The sequence below is a fragment of the Parasteatoda tepidariorum genome, chromosome 8, assembly GCF_982258835.1.
Source record: "Parasteatoda tepidariorum strain Cologne lab strain chromosome 8, Ptep-v5.0, whole genome shotgun sequence".
Lineage (NCBI taxonomy): Eukaryota > Metazoa > Arthropoda > Arachnida > Araneae > Theridiidae > Parasteatoda > Parasteatoda tepidariorum.
This window is the reverse complement of record NC_141762.1, coordinates 66,469,614-66,489,932: the sequence shown is the minus strand read 5'-3', so window position 1 is coordinate 66,489,932 and position 20,319 is coordinate 66,469,614. Positions and strand designations below refer to the sequence as shown.

General features: G+C 32.7%; 2 protein-coding genes across 2 annotated transcripts in view; one reads left to right on the top strand and one right to left on the bottom strand.

Moving 5' to 3' along the window:
• The window catches only part of LOC107440232 (metabotropic glutamate receptor 1-like), a 256,108-nt gene that overhangs the window by 19,166 nt on the left and 216,623 nt on the right, over positions 1–20,319 (top strand). The window lies entirely within an intron of this gene.
• LOC147806214 (uncharacterized) lies at positions 5,900–6,505 on the bottom strand. Its single transcript, XM_087149596.1, has one exon. The coding sequence runs from the start codon at positions 6,503–6,505 to the stop codon at positions 5,900–5,902; it is 606 nt and encodes a 201-aa protein (XP_087005722.1).

Sequence of the window (20,319 nt, the reverse complement as noted above, 5' to 3'; positions counted from 1 at the left end):
ATTTTCTTTAAAATTATGCTTTCATAACGTGCTTCGTTGAAACCAAATAATTTCAAATCTCTGGTAATTGATAACAGATACTGTGGATACAGTTTTTATACATATACGGTGGAGATAGGTATCTTACTGTCCCTTGAAAGGAAAAGTACTGGAAATAACTACTTGATAGAGATAAATTTCTACTATCATGAGTTGGCTGCAAACAATATCAAACCCAGTGATATGAAATAGACTTAATCCTTATTCTGATGCTATGGGCTGCAAAATATCCTTTTTGCTTAATTTAATTATGTAAAGCCACAGGGAAGGAGAACATACAATAATAAATAATTAAAAAGAATTATTGGAATTTTTTTAGCTTTAGTAATGGGTTCGGAATATGTCTTTCAGTTTCATCCATGTTTTCGTAGTGATGTTCAGTGCTAATGTATTGGTTATTTTCTTTTTTTAAGTCCCCGGTACGAAGAGCGAGTATTTAGCTAGTTGGTAATGATGGTTATATTATCGATAGTTATATAATAGCAGTTTAACAATTTTGATTAGTAGAAACTCTTTAGTTATTTAAAATAATTTCTCGTTCGATAAGCACTTTTGGAAAATTATGCTATAAACCACAATGTAATTTGCTTAAAATTTCCTAAATTTACTCGTGTAATGCAATTTTGAATTATTTTTATTTTATATTCAGTCTTAGAAATGAAAAAAAACATTTTTATCCATCATGAGAAAATGCAAAACATTATTTTGAGAAATTACATAATTTGTATGATTTATAGACATTCTAAAGGCTCATTTCAAAGCACGAAACAAGTGGAATTAGCATAACTTTAATAGACAGATACATTAACAATGATCAACGAGTATAACAACTCGATGAAAGCAACCAATTATTACATTCAACCAAGGGTAATTTTGAATTTATCGTTTTGTTCACTTTACTGCGATTTTGCAGGAAAAAAGAACAAACAAACAAAAGAGAACAAACGCATTCACGAATGAATTAGAATAAACACCAAGAAAACCCATTTTTCTCTCGTCACGAATTTCCTGCATGATAGCAAAACTAAAGGATGCACTTACTATACCAAAAGGTTATTACAGAAATCAGAAGCGAGACAGCAGCACAAAAATACACTTTCACACGCCAACTAACTCCCCAGTGCCTTATTCTCGCCATTTTTCTTTCAGTTTCTTTGTTTCTTTTTGAGGTAGACCACGCCGTAGAAAAATAGCAAGCCGGATAAATAAAATTTGAAGTGTCCCGATGGAAATGAAAAGAGTTAAGAAAAACGGCATCTTCCATTAGGCGAACTGATGCAGCCGAAATAAGCTATGGATGGAAAAAAGGAATATAAAAGAATGTATTCAATGTTCTTTTTTATGTGATGAATGTGGCGTGGCGTTCGCAGTTTGAATTTCTGATGCTGCTATCTAAAGTGAAATAGTATTATAAAATAGTTCATTTTCTATAGCCTAAATTTATAAAGTTTCGTTTCCAAAAAACCAGCATTTTATATTGAAGTTATCCAAAGTTTTCTTATTTATTATTAAATGTGTTATTGTTAAATAGTGTTCTGTTTGAAATTGACTTTTTATGATTGATTCTGTTTAATTACCTTAAATCATAAGTGATAGTTTAAGTTTTGTTGAACAGTTAGTTAAACGTTAAGTGTATATATATATATATATATATATATATATATATATATATATATATATATATATATATATATATATATATATATAAAATATACAGGTATAGGACAAAATAATAGGAACACCTGTGGAAGAATGGAGTCGTTCTCGACCGTCCAATAAGCGGCGGGCACGCGTCGCAAGAATGTGCCACCTAGTGGTGATGAAAGGCAAGGTATCTGTCTTGCATTTGGCAGTGTGAGATTTGCATGAGAAAAATCTGTTTCTAACAAAACGAGATTATGTCCGACCTCTCTGACCTTAAAAGAGGCATGATAATCGGATTTCGCCTGGCTGGAGCGTCCGTGTCCAGAACAGCGAACCTTGTAGGTCTTTCAAGGACCACTGTATCATACACAAAGTTGGGTAAGGTGTCTTCGGCGAGGCACAACAGCGGCAGGAAGTCGAAGTTGTCAGACCGTGATAGACGGGTGTTGAAGAGGATAGTCGCTCGAAAACGCAAGACTACACTGCCGGTGATAACATCCGAGATGAATACCCACCTTCAGAACCCTGTATCCATGAACACTATTCAACGGGAGTTGCATGCTGCTAACATTCATGGCAGAGTAGCTATTCCAGAACCGTTAGTTTCAGCGCGGAATGCTTTGAAGAGACTACAGTGGTGCCAAGACCACCTAAAATGGACACAACTGCAATGGGAACAAGTCATCTGGTCTGATGAATCCTCTTTTACACTATTCCAGACCACTGGACGTGTGTTCATGTGGCGAACGCCGGCAGAAGCATTTCATGTTGACTGCCTGGTTCCAACTGTGAAACATGGAGGTGGTTCTGTGATGGTGTGGGGCGCTATATCTGCCCGTGGATTGGGGCCTCTCGTTGTCTTGCGGGGGGTGGTCAAAGGGGACCATTACCGAAGCATTCTTGCAGATCATCTTCACCCTATGCTTCATACTCTCTTTCCGGGAGAACTCCCTGTGTTCCAAGATGACAACGCCCCTGTTCACACGTCTCACTGTGTTCAAACATGGTTAAATGAGCATAATGATGAAGTGGACAATCTAACGTGGTGTCCTCAGTCCCCTGAACTCAACATCATTGAGCCTTTGTGGGGTTTTTTGGAGAAAAAAGTCCGTGCTCGGTTTCCTCCTCCACGTGCACTCTCTAAACTCGAGACAGCCCTGCGAGAGGAATGGCTGCAAATTCCAATGAACTTTGTTCAAGACCTTTATTTGTCAATCCCACTTCGAATGCAAGCTGTCATTCAGGCCAAAGGTGGTCCAACCCCTTATTAATAAAGTATTTTCATGTTTTCACAGGTGCTCCTATTATTTTGTCCTATATATATATATATATATATATATATATATATATATATATATATATATATATATATATATATATATATATATATATATATATATATATATATATATATATATATATATATATATATATATATATATATATATATATATATATAATTTTTTTTTTAAAAAAATTTCTCAAGAAAGATTTCTGACGGATTATTTTGTAAATTTAGAGACGTTTAGCTCATGCAGTTTTTCTCACTCAGCAATAAGGTTTAAAGCTTTCAGAGATCTGAGGGAAAATAAATATTTAGGAACACCCTACAGTGGAACATTAAGCAATAAGCTTGTTTCTTGTATCGATCACTTTTGTTTTTACTTGCAATAACTGTGTTAAATTTCGTAAGTCTAGCTAAAATTTTGATGAAAATATGGACATTTTCATAAAAAGTTTTTTTTTTGTTTCGCGTTTTTTCTATAACTCTTCAATAAAATTAAACCAAATTTTTGGAACATTTTGAAATTAATTACAAAATTAGTATTTTAAAATTTGAAAAAAAAAAAAATCTTGAAAACTGCGCAATATATGAGTATTTAAAGTAGTTTTTTTATACTGCGCATGCGCTGAAAAAGTTTAAAATTATTTTATTATTTATTTTGTAGTGAATCGTATTTGGCAACTAATGAAAAAAATGATTCAAATATCTTAAAAATTTAAAAAGTTCCAAGTAATTTTTAAAAGTAGTTTTTGTACTTTTTAAAAGAAAGCTGAAGATGATTAGGGGTTTTTCACAAAAATTTCATTTTGTCTTATTGCAAATCACGCTACCCTATAATAACCTAATTAAGGTGTTAAAAGTAGAGGAAAGGTTGCTGCCGCATCAGTAGCCATGATTATAAAATGACGCCATTATTGTAAGGGATATTCTGTAAAAAGAAAACAACTCAACAATTCTGGATGGAAGCAGTTTTAAATTCTTGTAAATGAAAACTAGTTGATAGAATATACATTTCTGATAATTTGACTCTTAAAAATCATCTTGCAAAGTCAAATATTTGAATATTTTTTTCGAGCAAACAGTAAAAGAATCTGATTGTCTTATATTGTATGTGACAGTTGTAGAATTATAATATTCAAATACAGTTATGATGTGCGCTTGGCTTAATTACCATTGTATGTTGTATGCTTATTTGTTGTTCGAAATAGTTTTAAAAGGTGACCAAGCTTGTCGCCAAAGGTGGCTAGGTCTGTATATTTTGGGAGATTAATGTAGTGGCTTCTATTGCCACTATTTTAAAGTACAATTTTAATTAAACAATTTAAAGTAACATACACATTGTTTTATGTAGGGCAAGATCTGTCACTAAATATAATTCATTTCGCGTTTTCCATCATTTACACTCAATGCGAATATATTTAATTTAGTTTTTGGTGTTCAAAATTTGTTCTTATACAGGTCAAGATTTGCTGCAAAACTTAATTTATTCAGTTTTTCTCATAATTCATAACAAATATTATGATTATTTAATTTGAGTTCAAAAATAGTTCGTATACGAACCGAGATTTGCAACTAAACTTAATTTATTCCATTTTTCTCATAATTTATAACTAATATTAAGAATAAATTAATTTGTTGAGTTTAAAAATTGTTCATCGACGGACCAAGATTTGTCACAATACATAATTCATTCCGCTTTTCTCATCAATTATCAATAACGTGTGATGGCAAACAAAAGCGTTCCACTTTTATACTATAAAATCAATTCACTGTCAGAAAAAGTAAAAATGATAAAAAAGAGAACTTTTTGATCGATGGGAGAAGGGATTCGTGGATTGTCATCGATATAATCATCATAATCTCCGGGTTGAAGGAAAATGACGGACCATTGGAGTTCACCTCATTGTCAATATCGTCTGCTTGGAGCCTGGAAAAAATTTATGAACTTCTACTTCGACTGCGAGGGGGAGAACATTGAAAAGGAGTGATGAGCGAATGCAAAATCACATTAAATCGGGTGGGTGTTGGAATTTTATCGCTTTATTTGACGCATCTGATAGCGTATATTGTGCTCCAAATATACTACCAAGTATTTGAAAAACTCATAAAAATTGGTGGTGTTCGAAAATTATGCAGCGACAGAATAGTTTAAATATCGATAATCTGTCCTTCTGATCATAAGGTAAAAAGTTTTATAATTTAAGTGAAGTCCAAAATCTACTGTGAAAATGTTAGGAAAGAAATAATACTTAGTGTAAGCGAAATTTATACATTCGAATTTATTTTAGAATTTTATTTGCAATCCTAAACGTTTTAAATTTATTTAGACAGCATTCGGAAAGTTTTATCGACCCACTAAAAGATAATGAAAAAATAAGTTATTAAAAAAATTATGTTTTTTTTATTATTATTTGAGAATCCTTTTTTTGCAGTGACGGAGCACTAAATGGTCATCTTTTTAATGGAACCCTGGCATTATATATATATATATATATATATATATATATATATATATATATATATATATATATATATATATATATATATATATATATATATATACATATATATATATATATATATATATATATATATATATATACATATATATATATATATATATATATATATATATATATATATATATATATATATATATATATATATATATATATATATATATATATATATATTCTCATCCCACAAATTGTCAATTTGATTAAGATCTGGTAAATGTGCGGGCCAACGAAGCACCGTCATGTTCTTCGAATGGTCTGATGACAATACGATCTGTATAACTAGGAGTATTGTCATCCTGAAAGTATCCATCCCCGGCAGGGTACATCACTAACATGCTGGCTGTACTTGATCTTAGATAACACTTAAATACGCTTGGGCATGGACAACAGGAATCAAAGGACCAATGCAACGTCAAGGAAACATCACCGAAACCATTACATTGCATCCACCCGCTTGAAGTGCTGTGGCAATGCATTTGGAGTCGATGCTTTCACGCTGTCTTCGCCTTAACCGAACCTTCCCCTCTGCATTGTGTAATTGAAAACGCGATTTATCAGACCACATGACGCTTTTCCAGTCATCTACTGTCCAACCCTTATTCTCTTTTGCAAACTGGAGACGTCTGTTCTTGCTTAAGGCTGACAGCAGATGCTTTCGAACAGGTCGTCGGCTCCCATAGCCTATACTGTGTAATGTGTGGCGTACAGTTCGTTCAGAGACGTTCGCAGTTGCACCTTCATTAAGATTCTCTTCTATTTGACGTACTGTTGCTCTTCTGCTGGACTGCACAACTTTGGGAAGTCTTCTTTCAGCTCGAGCATTCAGTAGTATGTGACGACCACAAGAATGCCGCTGAGACCCGGTTTTCTGCTTGGTAGTCCACTCTTTGTGCACATTAATAACTGCTTCTCTCAGACACTTCACAAGAGCAGCCGTTTTGCTGATACTGGTTCCGACGCTACGAGAGCCTACAATTATCCTTCCTTCAAACTCAGTTAAGCCTCGTTTTTTGTCCATGTCTCCTCTCGCAACACAGTGCAATTGATTTTTCACTTGCCTTGCATCCCCTTTTTGTAACTATCTCGCCCTCTGCGAAGCCATAGGCTGTGGGTTCGAATCCCGCTCTGGGCATGGATGATTCTCTCTCTCTCTTTGTGCTGTCCTCTGTTGTGTGTGTGTATGATGTGTGAATGTGGCCCACCCTATAAACGGGTTTGTGGCAGTGTGGCGTGGGCAATGTTGCTCGCCTCCGTGACTTTGGTTCACAGGTGCCCACTGGGTAACGCGAAATGTGCAACAATTCTGGCATAGTATAGGCAAAGATTCAAATTCAGTGCCTGCCATTGGAAAAAAAAAGAGCTCTTGTAATCCTTCTACGGAACCCTGGGTTTCCGCAGAACACCTTTTAGGAACTTCTGGTCTGGAAACAGAGGGAAAAACTATCTTACGAAACACAGAGAAATAAACAATTATTTTAGTAGTATTAAGAGGCATTATGACATTTATCGAATTAAAACTGCACGGTACAAAAACGTATTGGTTTTTTCTGAAAATAATTTATTTTTTTCTAATGAAAAAAAAAGGAGTTTTTCTTGTAGTGAATAAATATTTTTTTTGAATTATATATATTCCTTTCTGAATCAATACCTTTTGTCATCTTTCCTCCAGTAGCATGCATTCCGGATCAAATTATTGCATAAAGTGGGTGCATTTTACCGTAAAATCCATTTTACTGTAAAATATCCTACCGTAATTTTTACAGTAATATTTATAGTGATGTATGGATTTTACTGTAGTCATTACTGTAAAGATTAAGCCGTATCAGATTTCTTGCTCTGCTTCATGTTCCAATAAAATTGGATTTTCCGGTAAAAAGGACTAGCACCTGGATCTTTTTACTGCAGTTTGGTCAGGAAGTTTTACTGTGTGATTACACTCTCATAAGATTTTTGTTCTTTGCGGATGGCAAAGACGCCGGAATAGATATTGTGGATAACCCATTTCTCGTTCTACAGTGATGATACGTTTCAAAACTGAATATATTTTTTGATGTTTGAGAAGAAAATCACAGACGTCTGCTCGACAGCACAAGTTTCTTTCCGTTAAAGCATGAGAAACCCTTATATCGAGCTTTCAGATTTAACCCTGGTGTTTCAAATAAACATGAAAGGTTCAATACGATAAATTCTATCTCTGAGCGATATCTAAGTTGTTATTCGAGGGTTTGAATCAATAGATAACTTTATTGGTGTCTGCATCACCTTCAAATGGCCTTACAGAACGTGATGCATCTTCAGCATCAAAATTGTCGGATCGAAATTTTGCAAACCTTTTTTGTCACTAGCGTATTGTCAATACATCATCTCCATATGTATCGGATAGTTTTTGTTGTTGTTTGAACTGTATTTTAACTTTTTCGATAGTACAAAAGTAAAATATATCGAAACTGATGCGTTTCGCTTTCCATATTTGAAAGGGTACCAACCAAAAACTGATAAGTAGAATCAATCGAACTTTTTCACAAGCAAGCTTTGCTACATAACTTGTTAAAATCTATAATCATTGGAAAGTTGACATTTGTATACAATAATCACCAAATAAATAAAAGCAATAGACTTTCAGCGATGCGCCAAAAGTGATAATCTATTAATTTTAAACTATTTTTAAATTCATTGAAAATTTTCTTCTCGTAATTGCTATTTTAATTTTATAAAAACATAACAGCTTCTTTATTAGAGATAAGAAAACTATTTCAAAGACAATAATAACTGTTAACATTTTACAGCTTTTAAGAAACTAAGTTTTTAGTGGTAGTAAAGCTGCATCGAAAGCAGAATGTTTAAAATTTTTTTCCAGCATCAAAGAACCACAACAAAAGATTATCAAAACTAGTGTTTATATGCAGGATGTGACAGAACTGTACGGGAAGGTGTGTTAGTATTTCGCTAAACGTTCACTTATATACATAACACTCACTTAATTTTGTGGGGTCGGAAAGCAAAGAGCGAGTAGGAAGAACACCCCAGTTTTAAAAAATAACCTAGCATTGCTTTATCGAACAAGCGATGTGATGGCAATGGGGCCGTTTCTTGGCTTCCCAGAGTTCCCGTTTACTTTGGCCGACATTTTTTTTCCTTCGAGGACATTGAAAACGCGCCATGATCCCTGGGAAATCTAAAACGCGAGAAACTCTTATGAATCGTCGTTCTATTCATATGAGCCGTGGTGGCTCGGGGGATCGAGCGTTCGCGTTCCAATGAGGTTAATCGGGTTCGAATCCCAGCGATGGCTGGTCGATACGAATCTCGCACCCGGCTCGCACACACCACTGTGTTGAAATAAAATATCCTCAGTGGTAGACGGATTGAGGGTTAGAGTTCCTTTGCCGTCAGTGTCGGAGGTTTTCGTGATTTTCCTCTCCATGTAACACAAATGCGGGTTAGTTCCATCAAAAAGTTCTCCACGATGGTAAATTTCTCCCAATACTTCCTCCAGGAGCACCCTCGTCTTCTGCTTGTGTTTAAAATTACAAGGCAACGGAGTTGAACATTACTGGACGTCCGTTTTTTTTTGCACACTGTACAATGATTGAAATTCACTTTTGTATTGAATTTAGGAGTTATATAAGTGGTAATATTTTTTTTAAACCAAATATTACTGATACTAAGTGTTTGTTAAGTGATGCTAAGAGTAGTATTAGAAATAATGAAGGATTGAAAAAAATAAAAAAAATATTGCTGATTTAGAGTGCTTTTGCAATTACTTGCAATTAAATTTTATTCCTTAGTAGTGATAAAAATAAACTAAATTTGTTACTGTTTCCATTGTTATGGTCACAAATGGTTACGGTTATTATTGTTATGGTCACAAACATTATTTGTTTTATTTATCTGTAGATAACGTCGTAACGAATATAGAAATCACGAATGTTAAAAAAACACAACAACATACATTACCAATGGTTTTGAGTTCCTTATAACACCGAGAAAAAAGTGTGGACAAAACTGCCAGAATATGGTGAAATTTACCACATGCACCTTTATGGAACACCAAAAAGATCAGTTATTTTTGCCGGACCGCTTTGGTAATAATTTCTCTAAAATTAGCAATAGAATGTTATTTCATAATATGTGTTTAAATGTCGTAATTTTATCATGATACTTTAGAGCATGACATTAAAACCATTTGTTCGGTTAAATTCACTTATTTTTTACTAATTCTGTGGTAATAATTTTGAAAACCAGCATTTTCGGTAAACCATTACCATGTTTACGGGATAATTGCGAAACGAAAGTTTTTAATGCCGTATATGTTGGTTTTATTAACCATAATTATGATTTCATTTTTTCACCAGAAATGTCATTATCAAACTGTAATGTGATTATACTGGAACTTTTTTCGCCGTGAAAGGAATTTTGTTCAGATTATTATTATAAAAATTTAATGACATTTATTTAAAATAATTAATAATATTAAAATAATTCATTAAAAATTAATTAACAAAAAATAACAATTTATTGACAATTTAAAATAACAGCCATTAATGGTTTGATATAAACTCTATTTTCATTCAAAAATAAGAAGTAACAAGAAAGCAAAAAAGAAAAAAAAACGTATTTAATGTGAAGTTTTGCTGAATCTCTTAAAACAATTTTTTTTCGCATGTTGTAATAAAACAGAAAATAGAGTTAATGCATTGCAAAATCCTGTTATTTTCGCTACAAAATTTATAAAACTATCTAAACTGTTTTTGTCAGTTTTTTTTCTTTCAAAAACGTCAAAAACTCTCCATACTTTTTGTAAGAAATGAAGAGGATGTGTTTTACATTCCCATAACGAAGGTTGTTGTCTCATCTTTAAGTTAGCAAAGCTATTACTAGCTATTAAGAGGCGGAAATTGCCCCAGAAGATAACTTGCCCGAATAAATGGGAAAAGGGCAAATAGATAGTGGTTTATATACGTGACTAACATTACCAAATTCCACCTAATGCTTTGAATATATATTTTACTTTTTGGCTTGGCAGTAAAGAAAGAAGCATTGCATACATTTTTTATGCTCATTTTTGAGAGAAAACGATTTTTTTCTTATGGAACGTTTATGTTTCAGTGTTTGAATATATTAACTGTGCGTAGACCGTGAGAAATAATCTGTTAAATTGTCAGCTGGGGTGCTACTATTTTTTAACCGTTAATTTAACAGAAACCGTTTATTTAATAGAAAAATACTGTTATTCAGGTTTTGTCCCCTGCTTTTTTTAGGCAGATTATTATTTCAACAAACTTCGTTATTTTAACAAAAAAATTTTATTACCAGTGTTAAACAGCTGACCCGATTCTGAGTTTTCAGCTACCAATGTTCAACGTCGTATCCTTGTTACTTTTAACTCAACCCGGAAGACAAGAGAACTCCTAGGTCAAGCATAGAGAGAAAATAACTTTCGGGGAACACTTTTCGATGAAAATAGCCCGCATTTGCGTTACATGGTGAGGGAAACCACGAAAATTTCCCACGATGATTCGAGGGTAAGAAGATTCTAAGCCATGATCCATCTACCACTGAGGATATTTTACGTTAACACAGGGGTTGGTGTGAACCTAGATCAGATTTTCTGTAACCAGGCACCGCTGGGATTCGAACCTGTGTCAACTGATTGGGAGGCGGACTCTCATTCCCATGAGTCATCTTGGCTCTAATAAATCAATTTCATTATTTTAACAAAAACTTTTATAAAATAACTAAGTCAGCATTGTGGTAGATGCGAGGTGAAAGCAGCATTCGTACGCCCAGCCAAAGTTGGGTTTCGATTCTGGGTCATCTCATTGGGAAGGGAGCACTTTGTCCTTTTAACTACCTCAGCTCTAGTGTCACGGTATGAAGAAAAATGTTAAAATGTTCTTAAAAGTCATACCTCTTGAAATAATATTTAAAGGCGTTTAAAACTACAGGGGCCCACTCGTATAAATATGTCTTGCATCTTAACTTTTAAAAAAATTATATCTAAAGAAATGTAATAATCAGGTAGAGTATTAATTTGACAATGAAATCGAGTTTTTCATTTATACGATGTGCAAAAGCTTAATATAATTGCTGAAATTGTAAAAAAAACGGAGAAAAACCGTTTTGTCTACGAAACAGCTTTAATCCGTCAAATATACAGAAGAAACATATAAAAAGAAATGGGAACTTTTTGCAGTGTATACTTGATATTTCCAGAATGTAGAGAAGAGTTAGTTGTATTTTTTTCAGCTTTTGCTTATTTATTTAAATTTAAACTCCTTTAAAAACAAGAGAACTTACTGGAAAGTACTGCTTTTATCAGAAATCTGATTATTTCTGTATTTTAACTGTTAAAATTATTTTAATACCAGAATATGGGCGTGCTTGGGTTATAGTGGCTTTCTCCAAAGCTAAACGCTTTAGCTGCAATTTCAAATTCCACGTTTCGAATTAAACTGAACTTTTGTTAAAGAGACTATTGCGACCCTCGGTGGATAGGGAATAGAGCGATTGCCTCCCCAATGAAGTGATCCAGTTCCGAATCCCAGCGTATCCGCACCCTGCTCGCACCGACCACTGAGTTGACGTAAAGCACCCTCAGTGGTAGATGGATCTTGGGTTGGATTCCCTTGCCGTCGGGCTAGCCATGGAAATATTTCGTGTCCTTTCTCTCCATGTAATGCAAATGCCGGTTCATAAAGTCAAAAAGTCCTCCACGAAGGCTAGTTTGTTCCAATGCCTGATCCTGGTATTCTCTTGTCTTCTGTATTGGTTTCAAAATTGCAAGTCTACGGAGTTGAACCTTGTAAACCCAGAATTGGGTCGGCTGTTCAACGCTGGTAATAAAATGAAATAAAAAGAAACTATTGCGCATTTTATGACTACGACATTAACATATGTCTTCTAAAACGAAAGTTTAAGGCGCAGATTACTTTCAAAAAGAAGTGTTAGAGGGGATTTCGATAGTGATAGAAGGTGCTATATTACGAAAGTGACTCGCCATGCCTTTTTTCGTTTTAGAACTAACAGAGATTCAATTATTTTCTCTTTTACAGTCTAGTTGATTTAATGATATTTTTTTTGTCACATTCGCAAAACATCAATTTATGGTTGTTCTTATTAAGCATAATAGCCGACAAGGACTCAGAACATTATAGGTATTTATGTTTGGAAAATTGATTTCACAACTTCAGTCATTTCTACAGCATAGCCTTTAAAATCGTTAGTTAAAACGTTGTGTTTTAAATGTGAATTAAAAGTAAAACAAATTCTGAAGGATGAGTTTCAATCTGAATTCCCGAATTGGTGACCAGCTGGCACTCATTTTTAAATAAAAAGATGATCAAGTATTTCGTTATTTAAATTCGTATATTTAAAAATCAAGATAATCTGTAAGCCGGCATAGGCTTGTTCGTAAGGCGTTGGGCCCTTGTCCAAGTTCAATTTCCGCCAGCTGAAGACTCCCAGTGTGGAAAATCGTGACTAATGCATGCTAAATCTGTCGGGTTCACAAAGTGCTCCAAGTTCTCATAACAAATCAATACCTTTTTGGGTACTGGATCAGGTATTGATCGTGCTCTGGTTCAGGTCAAAGTTACGATCTGGGGATGGATGGATAGCGTGTGAATGCGTCCTCCCTTTAAAATGGGCTATGACGTATGCGTATGGCAGAAATCGGGTTTTTGGCCATTGATGGCGCCACTGGAAAACAAGAAAAAGCGCACCCCTCAGTCTTAAAAATTGTCTTGTCGGTATTGACAAGTGGCGTAAGACAACAATAACAACAAGATAATCTGTAAGTATAAATTAATTTTATAAAATTGAGAAGGGATTTAATTTTTGCTTCTTACATGTTCGATCTTTCAGATCTTGGGTATTGGAGTATTTTTCAGATTTGACCAAAATGAGTATCATGGTCTTTTTGCAATTAAATTGTTCAATACAATATATTATAACATTAAAAAATATGCTGATTCACTAGATGGTGCTTTTGATTAATAATAAAAAAAAATTTACAATTTTATTAAAATCAATCTGAGGACAATTTGCTTTAATTAATTTCCGTTGTGTTAGCAACTAAAACTTGTTTCGAGCTGATGTATTTGATTTCTAAGGATTACTTTTTTTCGCTTTTTTAAAACTAAACGAACTTTAACTGTTATAAATTTCTTCATAAAGAATACACAAATCTAAAACAGTAAACAACACATTTTAAAGCAAAACAGGAATTAAAAATAATAATAATTTATTTTAATGGCGCTGGCCTTTCACCTTCTGTTTATCAGTTATAAAGACCATGTGATAGCTACTGTTTTTACGAGTTGTCACCCACTTAATCATTTAATATCCATGTCTGATAAATGAAAATTTTAATATTGTCCTGCATTGTCAAAAAATCTAAACATTTAACACCATATTGCTATATATCGATCAATTAAGCTATTTTAAATAATTTTTATATAGGTTAATATTATTTTGTCGGAATAAAATTTAGCAATGTTAACGTATTGAGTAATTACCACTTTGTATAATCGCGATATTGTCACATTTGGTACGGCATTGTATTTTATCGAGTGCCGAAGTCCTGTGCAAGTCAGAATTTGGCGTACTTTTACTTGTTGGCGAGCTTTCATGGTCTCTATAACACATAAATATTGATTTTTTTTACTAGTTAACTAGTTTACTAGCACCCTCCTACAACCAGCTGGCCGGCCTTTTTTTAAATTAGTAGAATTTCAAGTATTTCGAAATTTAAAATCGTTCCCTTAAAAATCAAGACAATATATAAGTTTAATAAACTCATATTGGACCGGAATAGCCTGGTTGGTAGGAAACCGGGCCCATGTCCAAGAGGTCGTGGGTTCGATCCTCGCCGGGCGAAGACTCCCCATGCAGTAAATGGTGACTGATGCATGTTAAATCTGTCAAGTCTCAAAGTCCTCCGTGTTCCCATAACAAATCATACCTCTGAGGGTACTGATCCAGGAGTTTCCTTTTCTTCTGGATTGGTTCAAAATTACAAGGCTACGGAATTGAACATTAGTAGTCGTAAACCCAAAATTGGGTCGGCTGTTCAACGACGGTTATAAAATGTAAAATAAAATAAACTCATATTGATCAAATGAGAGTGGACTTAATTTCATAATTTGTTTCTTGCATGTTCATTTGTTACCGTGGATATCGTGGAGAATTTGTTATTAAAATAATTAGCACAACAATATTGTAGCATTAAAGGAAAAAAAATGTGCTAATTATCTCAAAGGGGCATTTGAGGGATAATAAATCATATCAAATTTTTTTTAAATGTCTTATGGATTTCAGCCAATACTTTATCAAAAATTATTTTATAATGTGAATATGGTTGCAAAATTAGTAGTGTTTCTGCTTAAGTGTAAGCGGTGTGAAGAATTTTCTTACACAGTTGCATTTTAAATGTTTAAGCATATGATGAAATAAATACCAAGTTCAGATTAATAAAGCTTTCGAGGAAGTCAGAGACTTTAATTTTTAAACGATATAGTTAACCAAAATTTATTATGATTACTTCTCGAGCTTAAGCTGGATAGGGTAAATTTAAATTATAGTTTGAAGCGCTCTTAATCAGCCTCTTTTTAATTAAGCATAATGTTGTCTACTTCAGTCGAAACTTCCTTCTGCTTTTAAAGTATATGTTTTTTTTACTGCTTGCTGCTTGAATGGTGGGTTTAATCACGTGACATCAGTGACGTCGCATGGTTTCTGTCTACTTGAAGTGAAAAGTTCATTAGCTGGGAATGGAAGACTTTAATCCGATTAAATTAAATAATCTGTTGCATGTCAACTCGCTGAATTGAATTAATTGAAGGGCGTAATTTATTTTGTAACAAGTATTTCATAATTTAGTTAATGGAATGATTAGTATGTCGCTCAAAACACTTTTTATTTAAGATAAGGTCTGTTTTACTTGTTTATTTTTATTATTATTATCGTAGATAATATTTTTAATTTTTGTGCGGGGTGCGGGAATTCAATAACAAAAAGGTTTGTTATGCGATAGAATTAGGATTCAGTCATTTTTAATCGATAAATTAAGTGGCAAAAAGTCACCTCACTAAAGGCGTGATTTTAATTGATTTATATGAAAAATACACTATCTTAATTTTTTTTTTAAAACTGGACTTAAAATGATTTAACGTTTAAATTATATTAAATAAATGCTTCAATTCCATAAAGCATTTTGCTACCGATTAGCATTCAGAATTTGTTTTATTAAATAAAAAATGCACTCTCTTAATTTATTTTCAAAAATTAGACTTAAAATGCCTTAACGTTTAAATTATATTAAATAAATATTATAACTCAACGAATTACGTTCATAATTTGTTTGATTACATGAGAAATGCATTATCTTAATTTTTCCCCCAAAGAATTGGACTCAAAATACTTTAACGCTTAAATTATATTAAATAAATGTTATAACTCTGAAAAGAATTTTGTAATCGTAACTCAGATTTTTTTAAAAAAAAAAAATTTTTTTTTGGTAATATTTAATAATTTTAACGTGTTCTTTTAAGTGTTTAGAACTCGGTCATGTCCATCTAACTCTTTAAAACTCGTCACGGTATTTTTATGTCGTGTACTTTAAAAGATTGATATAAATACTGTACCAAGAAATAAGAAACGCTTATTCCTTTCGCCAACATTTTTGCGGGAATCGAAACTGTATTCCCATTTTACACTCAATTTACAGCAGGCGCGGGAAAACTCTAGAAATTGGCAATTTAGTACCCGGACCTTTCAAGATGTAACAGCGTGAAGTATTTCCTTTTCCCTACCTTAGCACGATTTGTTGAAAAGACAAATGGAACTACGGCAGAAAAGTGTTCTACAATGGAATAAAGTTCGTCTGCAGTGTTTCATTTTAAAGAAGAAATGGATATATATTTTCTGGATAATGGCTTTGGGATTTTCAGATTGTAAAAACGGGCTGTAATTTTGGTTTTAGCGAAATCGCCTTAAAATATAGCAAGATAAAATCATGATATGAAAAGATTTAAACCGAAAGTTTATTTTGTTTTCATTGCTGAGCTCTAAGTTTTGGAGTTTCCTTTATTATCTTCTTATGTAGCGTTATTTTGAGTGTAGCTTTCATTTTTAGATTGATTTTTTGTTGTGGCTTGGAATCCTAGAATGAAATTGTTTTTAAAATTTTATGAGATTTTTATTGAGTTTTCAGCTTTTTGTAGCATTTTGCAAAATTGCAATATGTAGCAAATCGATGATTGAGTACCATATTTGAAAATCAATAATGCTTCAAGAGCCATTTTGTTTGTTTTTTTTTCTTTTATTTTTATCTGACAGTTTTAAGGCCTATATATATTTAAGATTTATTTTAAAATAATAAGCAATGAAATTGTTTTAAAAAAATATTCAGTTAAATAACGGATTTCCTTAAATATGGGGAACCACAAAACCCGCAAAATCAGTCGCCACGGTTCATAAAATATTGTAGCTAGCGTCCAAGGAAGCTTTTATGTTACTTTCTTTTCCATAAAAAGCTGGCTCCTAAAAATATAACCCCGCTTCTAGAAACTTTGCAATTTTGAACCCATGTTTTTTATTATTCAGAATATTTTAAAATGCAATTTATTAAAATCAGAATGAAATTATAGAGATTTGAGATGAGCGAGCGAAAACTGTTTTCCTTCAATTATTTTCCCCCCTACACTGCCATATTTTACAATTCATATGAAAATAATAAACAGATAAGTATTATTTTTTGAAGCAGCATTAAAATATCGTTTAGAGTATTTTAAATGCATGAGTATTTTTCCCGCTCCATATCTCGACTGTCTGCATTTTTGATCATGCAAGTTTATGATTATACACACATACAGTGGAAGTATACAGAAGAGACTGTAAAATATCTTCTACTGTATACTAGAATATAAATCTCTTCTACTGTATACTAGAAGTATACAGTAGAAGAAGTACATACACTAGAAGTACATACACTAGAAGTACATACACTAGAAGTACATACACTAGAAGTACTTACTCTAGAAACAAGATATAACAATTTTATTTCACATGAACTGACTGCTGAGATGTTATTGAATCTCGACCAAGAAATATTAATTCTGAATAAGAATTCTTCCTTCAGAAATCAACATTCATTTTAAAAAATGGATATTCAAAAGTCTCAACATTTTCATATTTTTTGATGATATTGTTATCTGAGAAAGATTTTGAGTACACATTTCGTAAAATAGAGAAAAATATTACCTTCACTTGCTTAAAGCGTTCATCGACATCATAAAGCGTTTATCGACTTATCATAATTAATAATGTAACTGTTACGCTTTTTGTTCTTACTATAAATTCCATGTACAAATCTACAAACGTCTTTTAAATGTGTTAATTAAAAATTTCAAATGGAACGTTTTTTTACTGACATAAACTTTCTCTTAATTTTTTAAAAACACTTTAAAAATATCGCTAAAACATCATTCATAGACTTATGATTATCAATAATATACATTTATACTTTATTTCTAACGATTAACTAACGTCTTTTAAAAGTGTCCATTGCAACTTTTAAATGGTATTTTTTAACAGAGGTAAATATTTTCTTACTTATTTTTTTAAATGTTCTATTGAAACTATATCAAAAAAGCGTTTATCGGCTTACAATCATTAATTAATACGCTGTTTACGTCTTATGATGAATTTCAAGAGCTGCAGAGGTTCTTTCTATTATAAATAATGGATAATGAAATTATAACATAAAACATAAAATATTTTGAAAAAGTCTTTGTAACTCCGGAATACTTCCTTAAGGTAAATGATATAAGACTTGTAAAATTTTACAATTCTTAATTTTTTTCTAAGCCTTTTTAAATAATATATTAAGTTCCCGAAGATTTAATATATTTGGTTTAATTTAAACAGTTGATTTTTCTTTAAAAAGGGCTTGAGTGTTTGTTACACAACAATTGTTTTCTGAATCTTTGCATATCGGTGTATTTCTGCAGAACACAAAATGCAACTATTTTCCAGACTTGGGTTAATAACTCCTAAAAATATTCTGTGAATTACATACCGATTTATTGTTTCGAAGTAACTCTCACCTGATATAGTGCTCAACTATAAAAGTTTCAGGACAACTTTTAAGTTCCTCTAACGGATAGATCTTCAATTCTGATATTCTTAACCCTTTAACGCAGATGGCACACCGGTTCCCCCTTTATATATTTTTTTCTGACCCTCTAATTACTAGCAAAAATGTATTTTGATATTTTTTGATCATAAAAAATAGTTTAATAGTTACTAAAAACTATGTCAGATTATCGAAAAATAAAAAAAACAAACAAAAAACAAAATTTAGCATGAAAATTTGTTTCATTCATATTCAAAAATTTATCAAAAATTGATCTCTTTTTAAATTGAAGAAATTTTAATGATGTGTAATTGTTTCTCCTTGATCTTAATAACTGCAAAAAATGGCAAATTTAAATAGTTATTGTTTGGAAATGAGCCGCGTTTGGAAGATTTTACTATTAAAGCAGAAAAAGACAGTGCTTCATGATTTATTTCATAACCTTAAATTATTAAATTGCTGCATATATTTTATTTAATATTCTATAAACATCGTTGAACAGCCGGCCCAGTTTTCGGGTTTACGACTACTAATGTTCATCTCCGTAGCTTCGTAATTTTGAACCCAATCCAGAAGACAAGGGTAACTCCTGGATCAAGTATTGGGAGAAATTTGCCTTCTTGGAGGACTTTATTTGATGGAACTAAGCCGCATTTGTGTTTCATGGAGAGGAAAACTACGAGAACTGGCTGAAGGTAAAGGGACTCTAACACTCGATTCGTCTACCACTGAGGATATTTCACGTCAGCACTGTAGTCGGTGCAAGCCGGATGCGGATTCGTATCCACCAGCCATTGCTGGGATTCGAACCCGTTTCACCTCATTGGAAGGCAAGCACTCTATCCCCTGAGAGATCGCTGCTCAAATTGCTAAATATATTATTTTTCGCTTACTTTGACCTGATTTTATGCGAAATAAAAAAAAGTAGGAAAAATGTGTTTAATAAAAATTCTTCGTCAAAGAGCTAAGTCCTTCGACATCTTTAGACTTTATTCCAAGAATAAATTGTTCAACTTAAGAAACGAATATTTGGCAAATAGGGAAAAAATGGTGAATAATTCATCTCCATACATTTCATTACCAAAAATTTTGCCAATGGAAGAAAGTTTAAGGATGTTAAAATCGTGAAGAAAATCAAAATGTCAGAATTTAAGAGAAATTTAAAAGTAAAATTTTGCATTCGAATTCAAAACTGCATTACATGAGGTGTGATTACTTCAAAGCATATTAAATGGGTAAGTAATTCATATATTATTTTAAGAAATTGTTAGACCAGGCCTGCACTGTTAAAAAAATCATGTTGTATTACTTAAAACTTCTGGCAGCAAAAATATGCTACAAAAAAAAAAAAAAAAAGCCCGTTTGCAGAAAGTTCTTTAACAAGACACTACAGAAAATATCTGTACCAGAAATTTTTGGTAGATCAGGGTACGGCAGTAAAATTCGGAATGTAGGTAGCTGCATACTTTCTGGTTTGCATACTGAGACAGATTTTTAGGATTTGGAAAAGTTTTTCTATTCCATTTTTTTGAGTGATTTCTCGCGATTTCTGAAACATCGAAATCCATCACGTTTGGAAAAATCATCGTAGAGTTTTTATTTTTTTCATTGTTCAGTTCTGACATTCCGAAGGGGGATTCGGGCCCGGGACGCCAACTCCTTGACCACCACATACGCATTTCGGCATGTGCTTT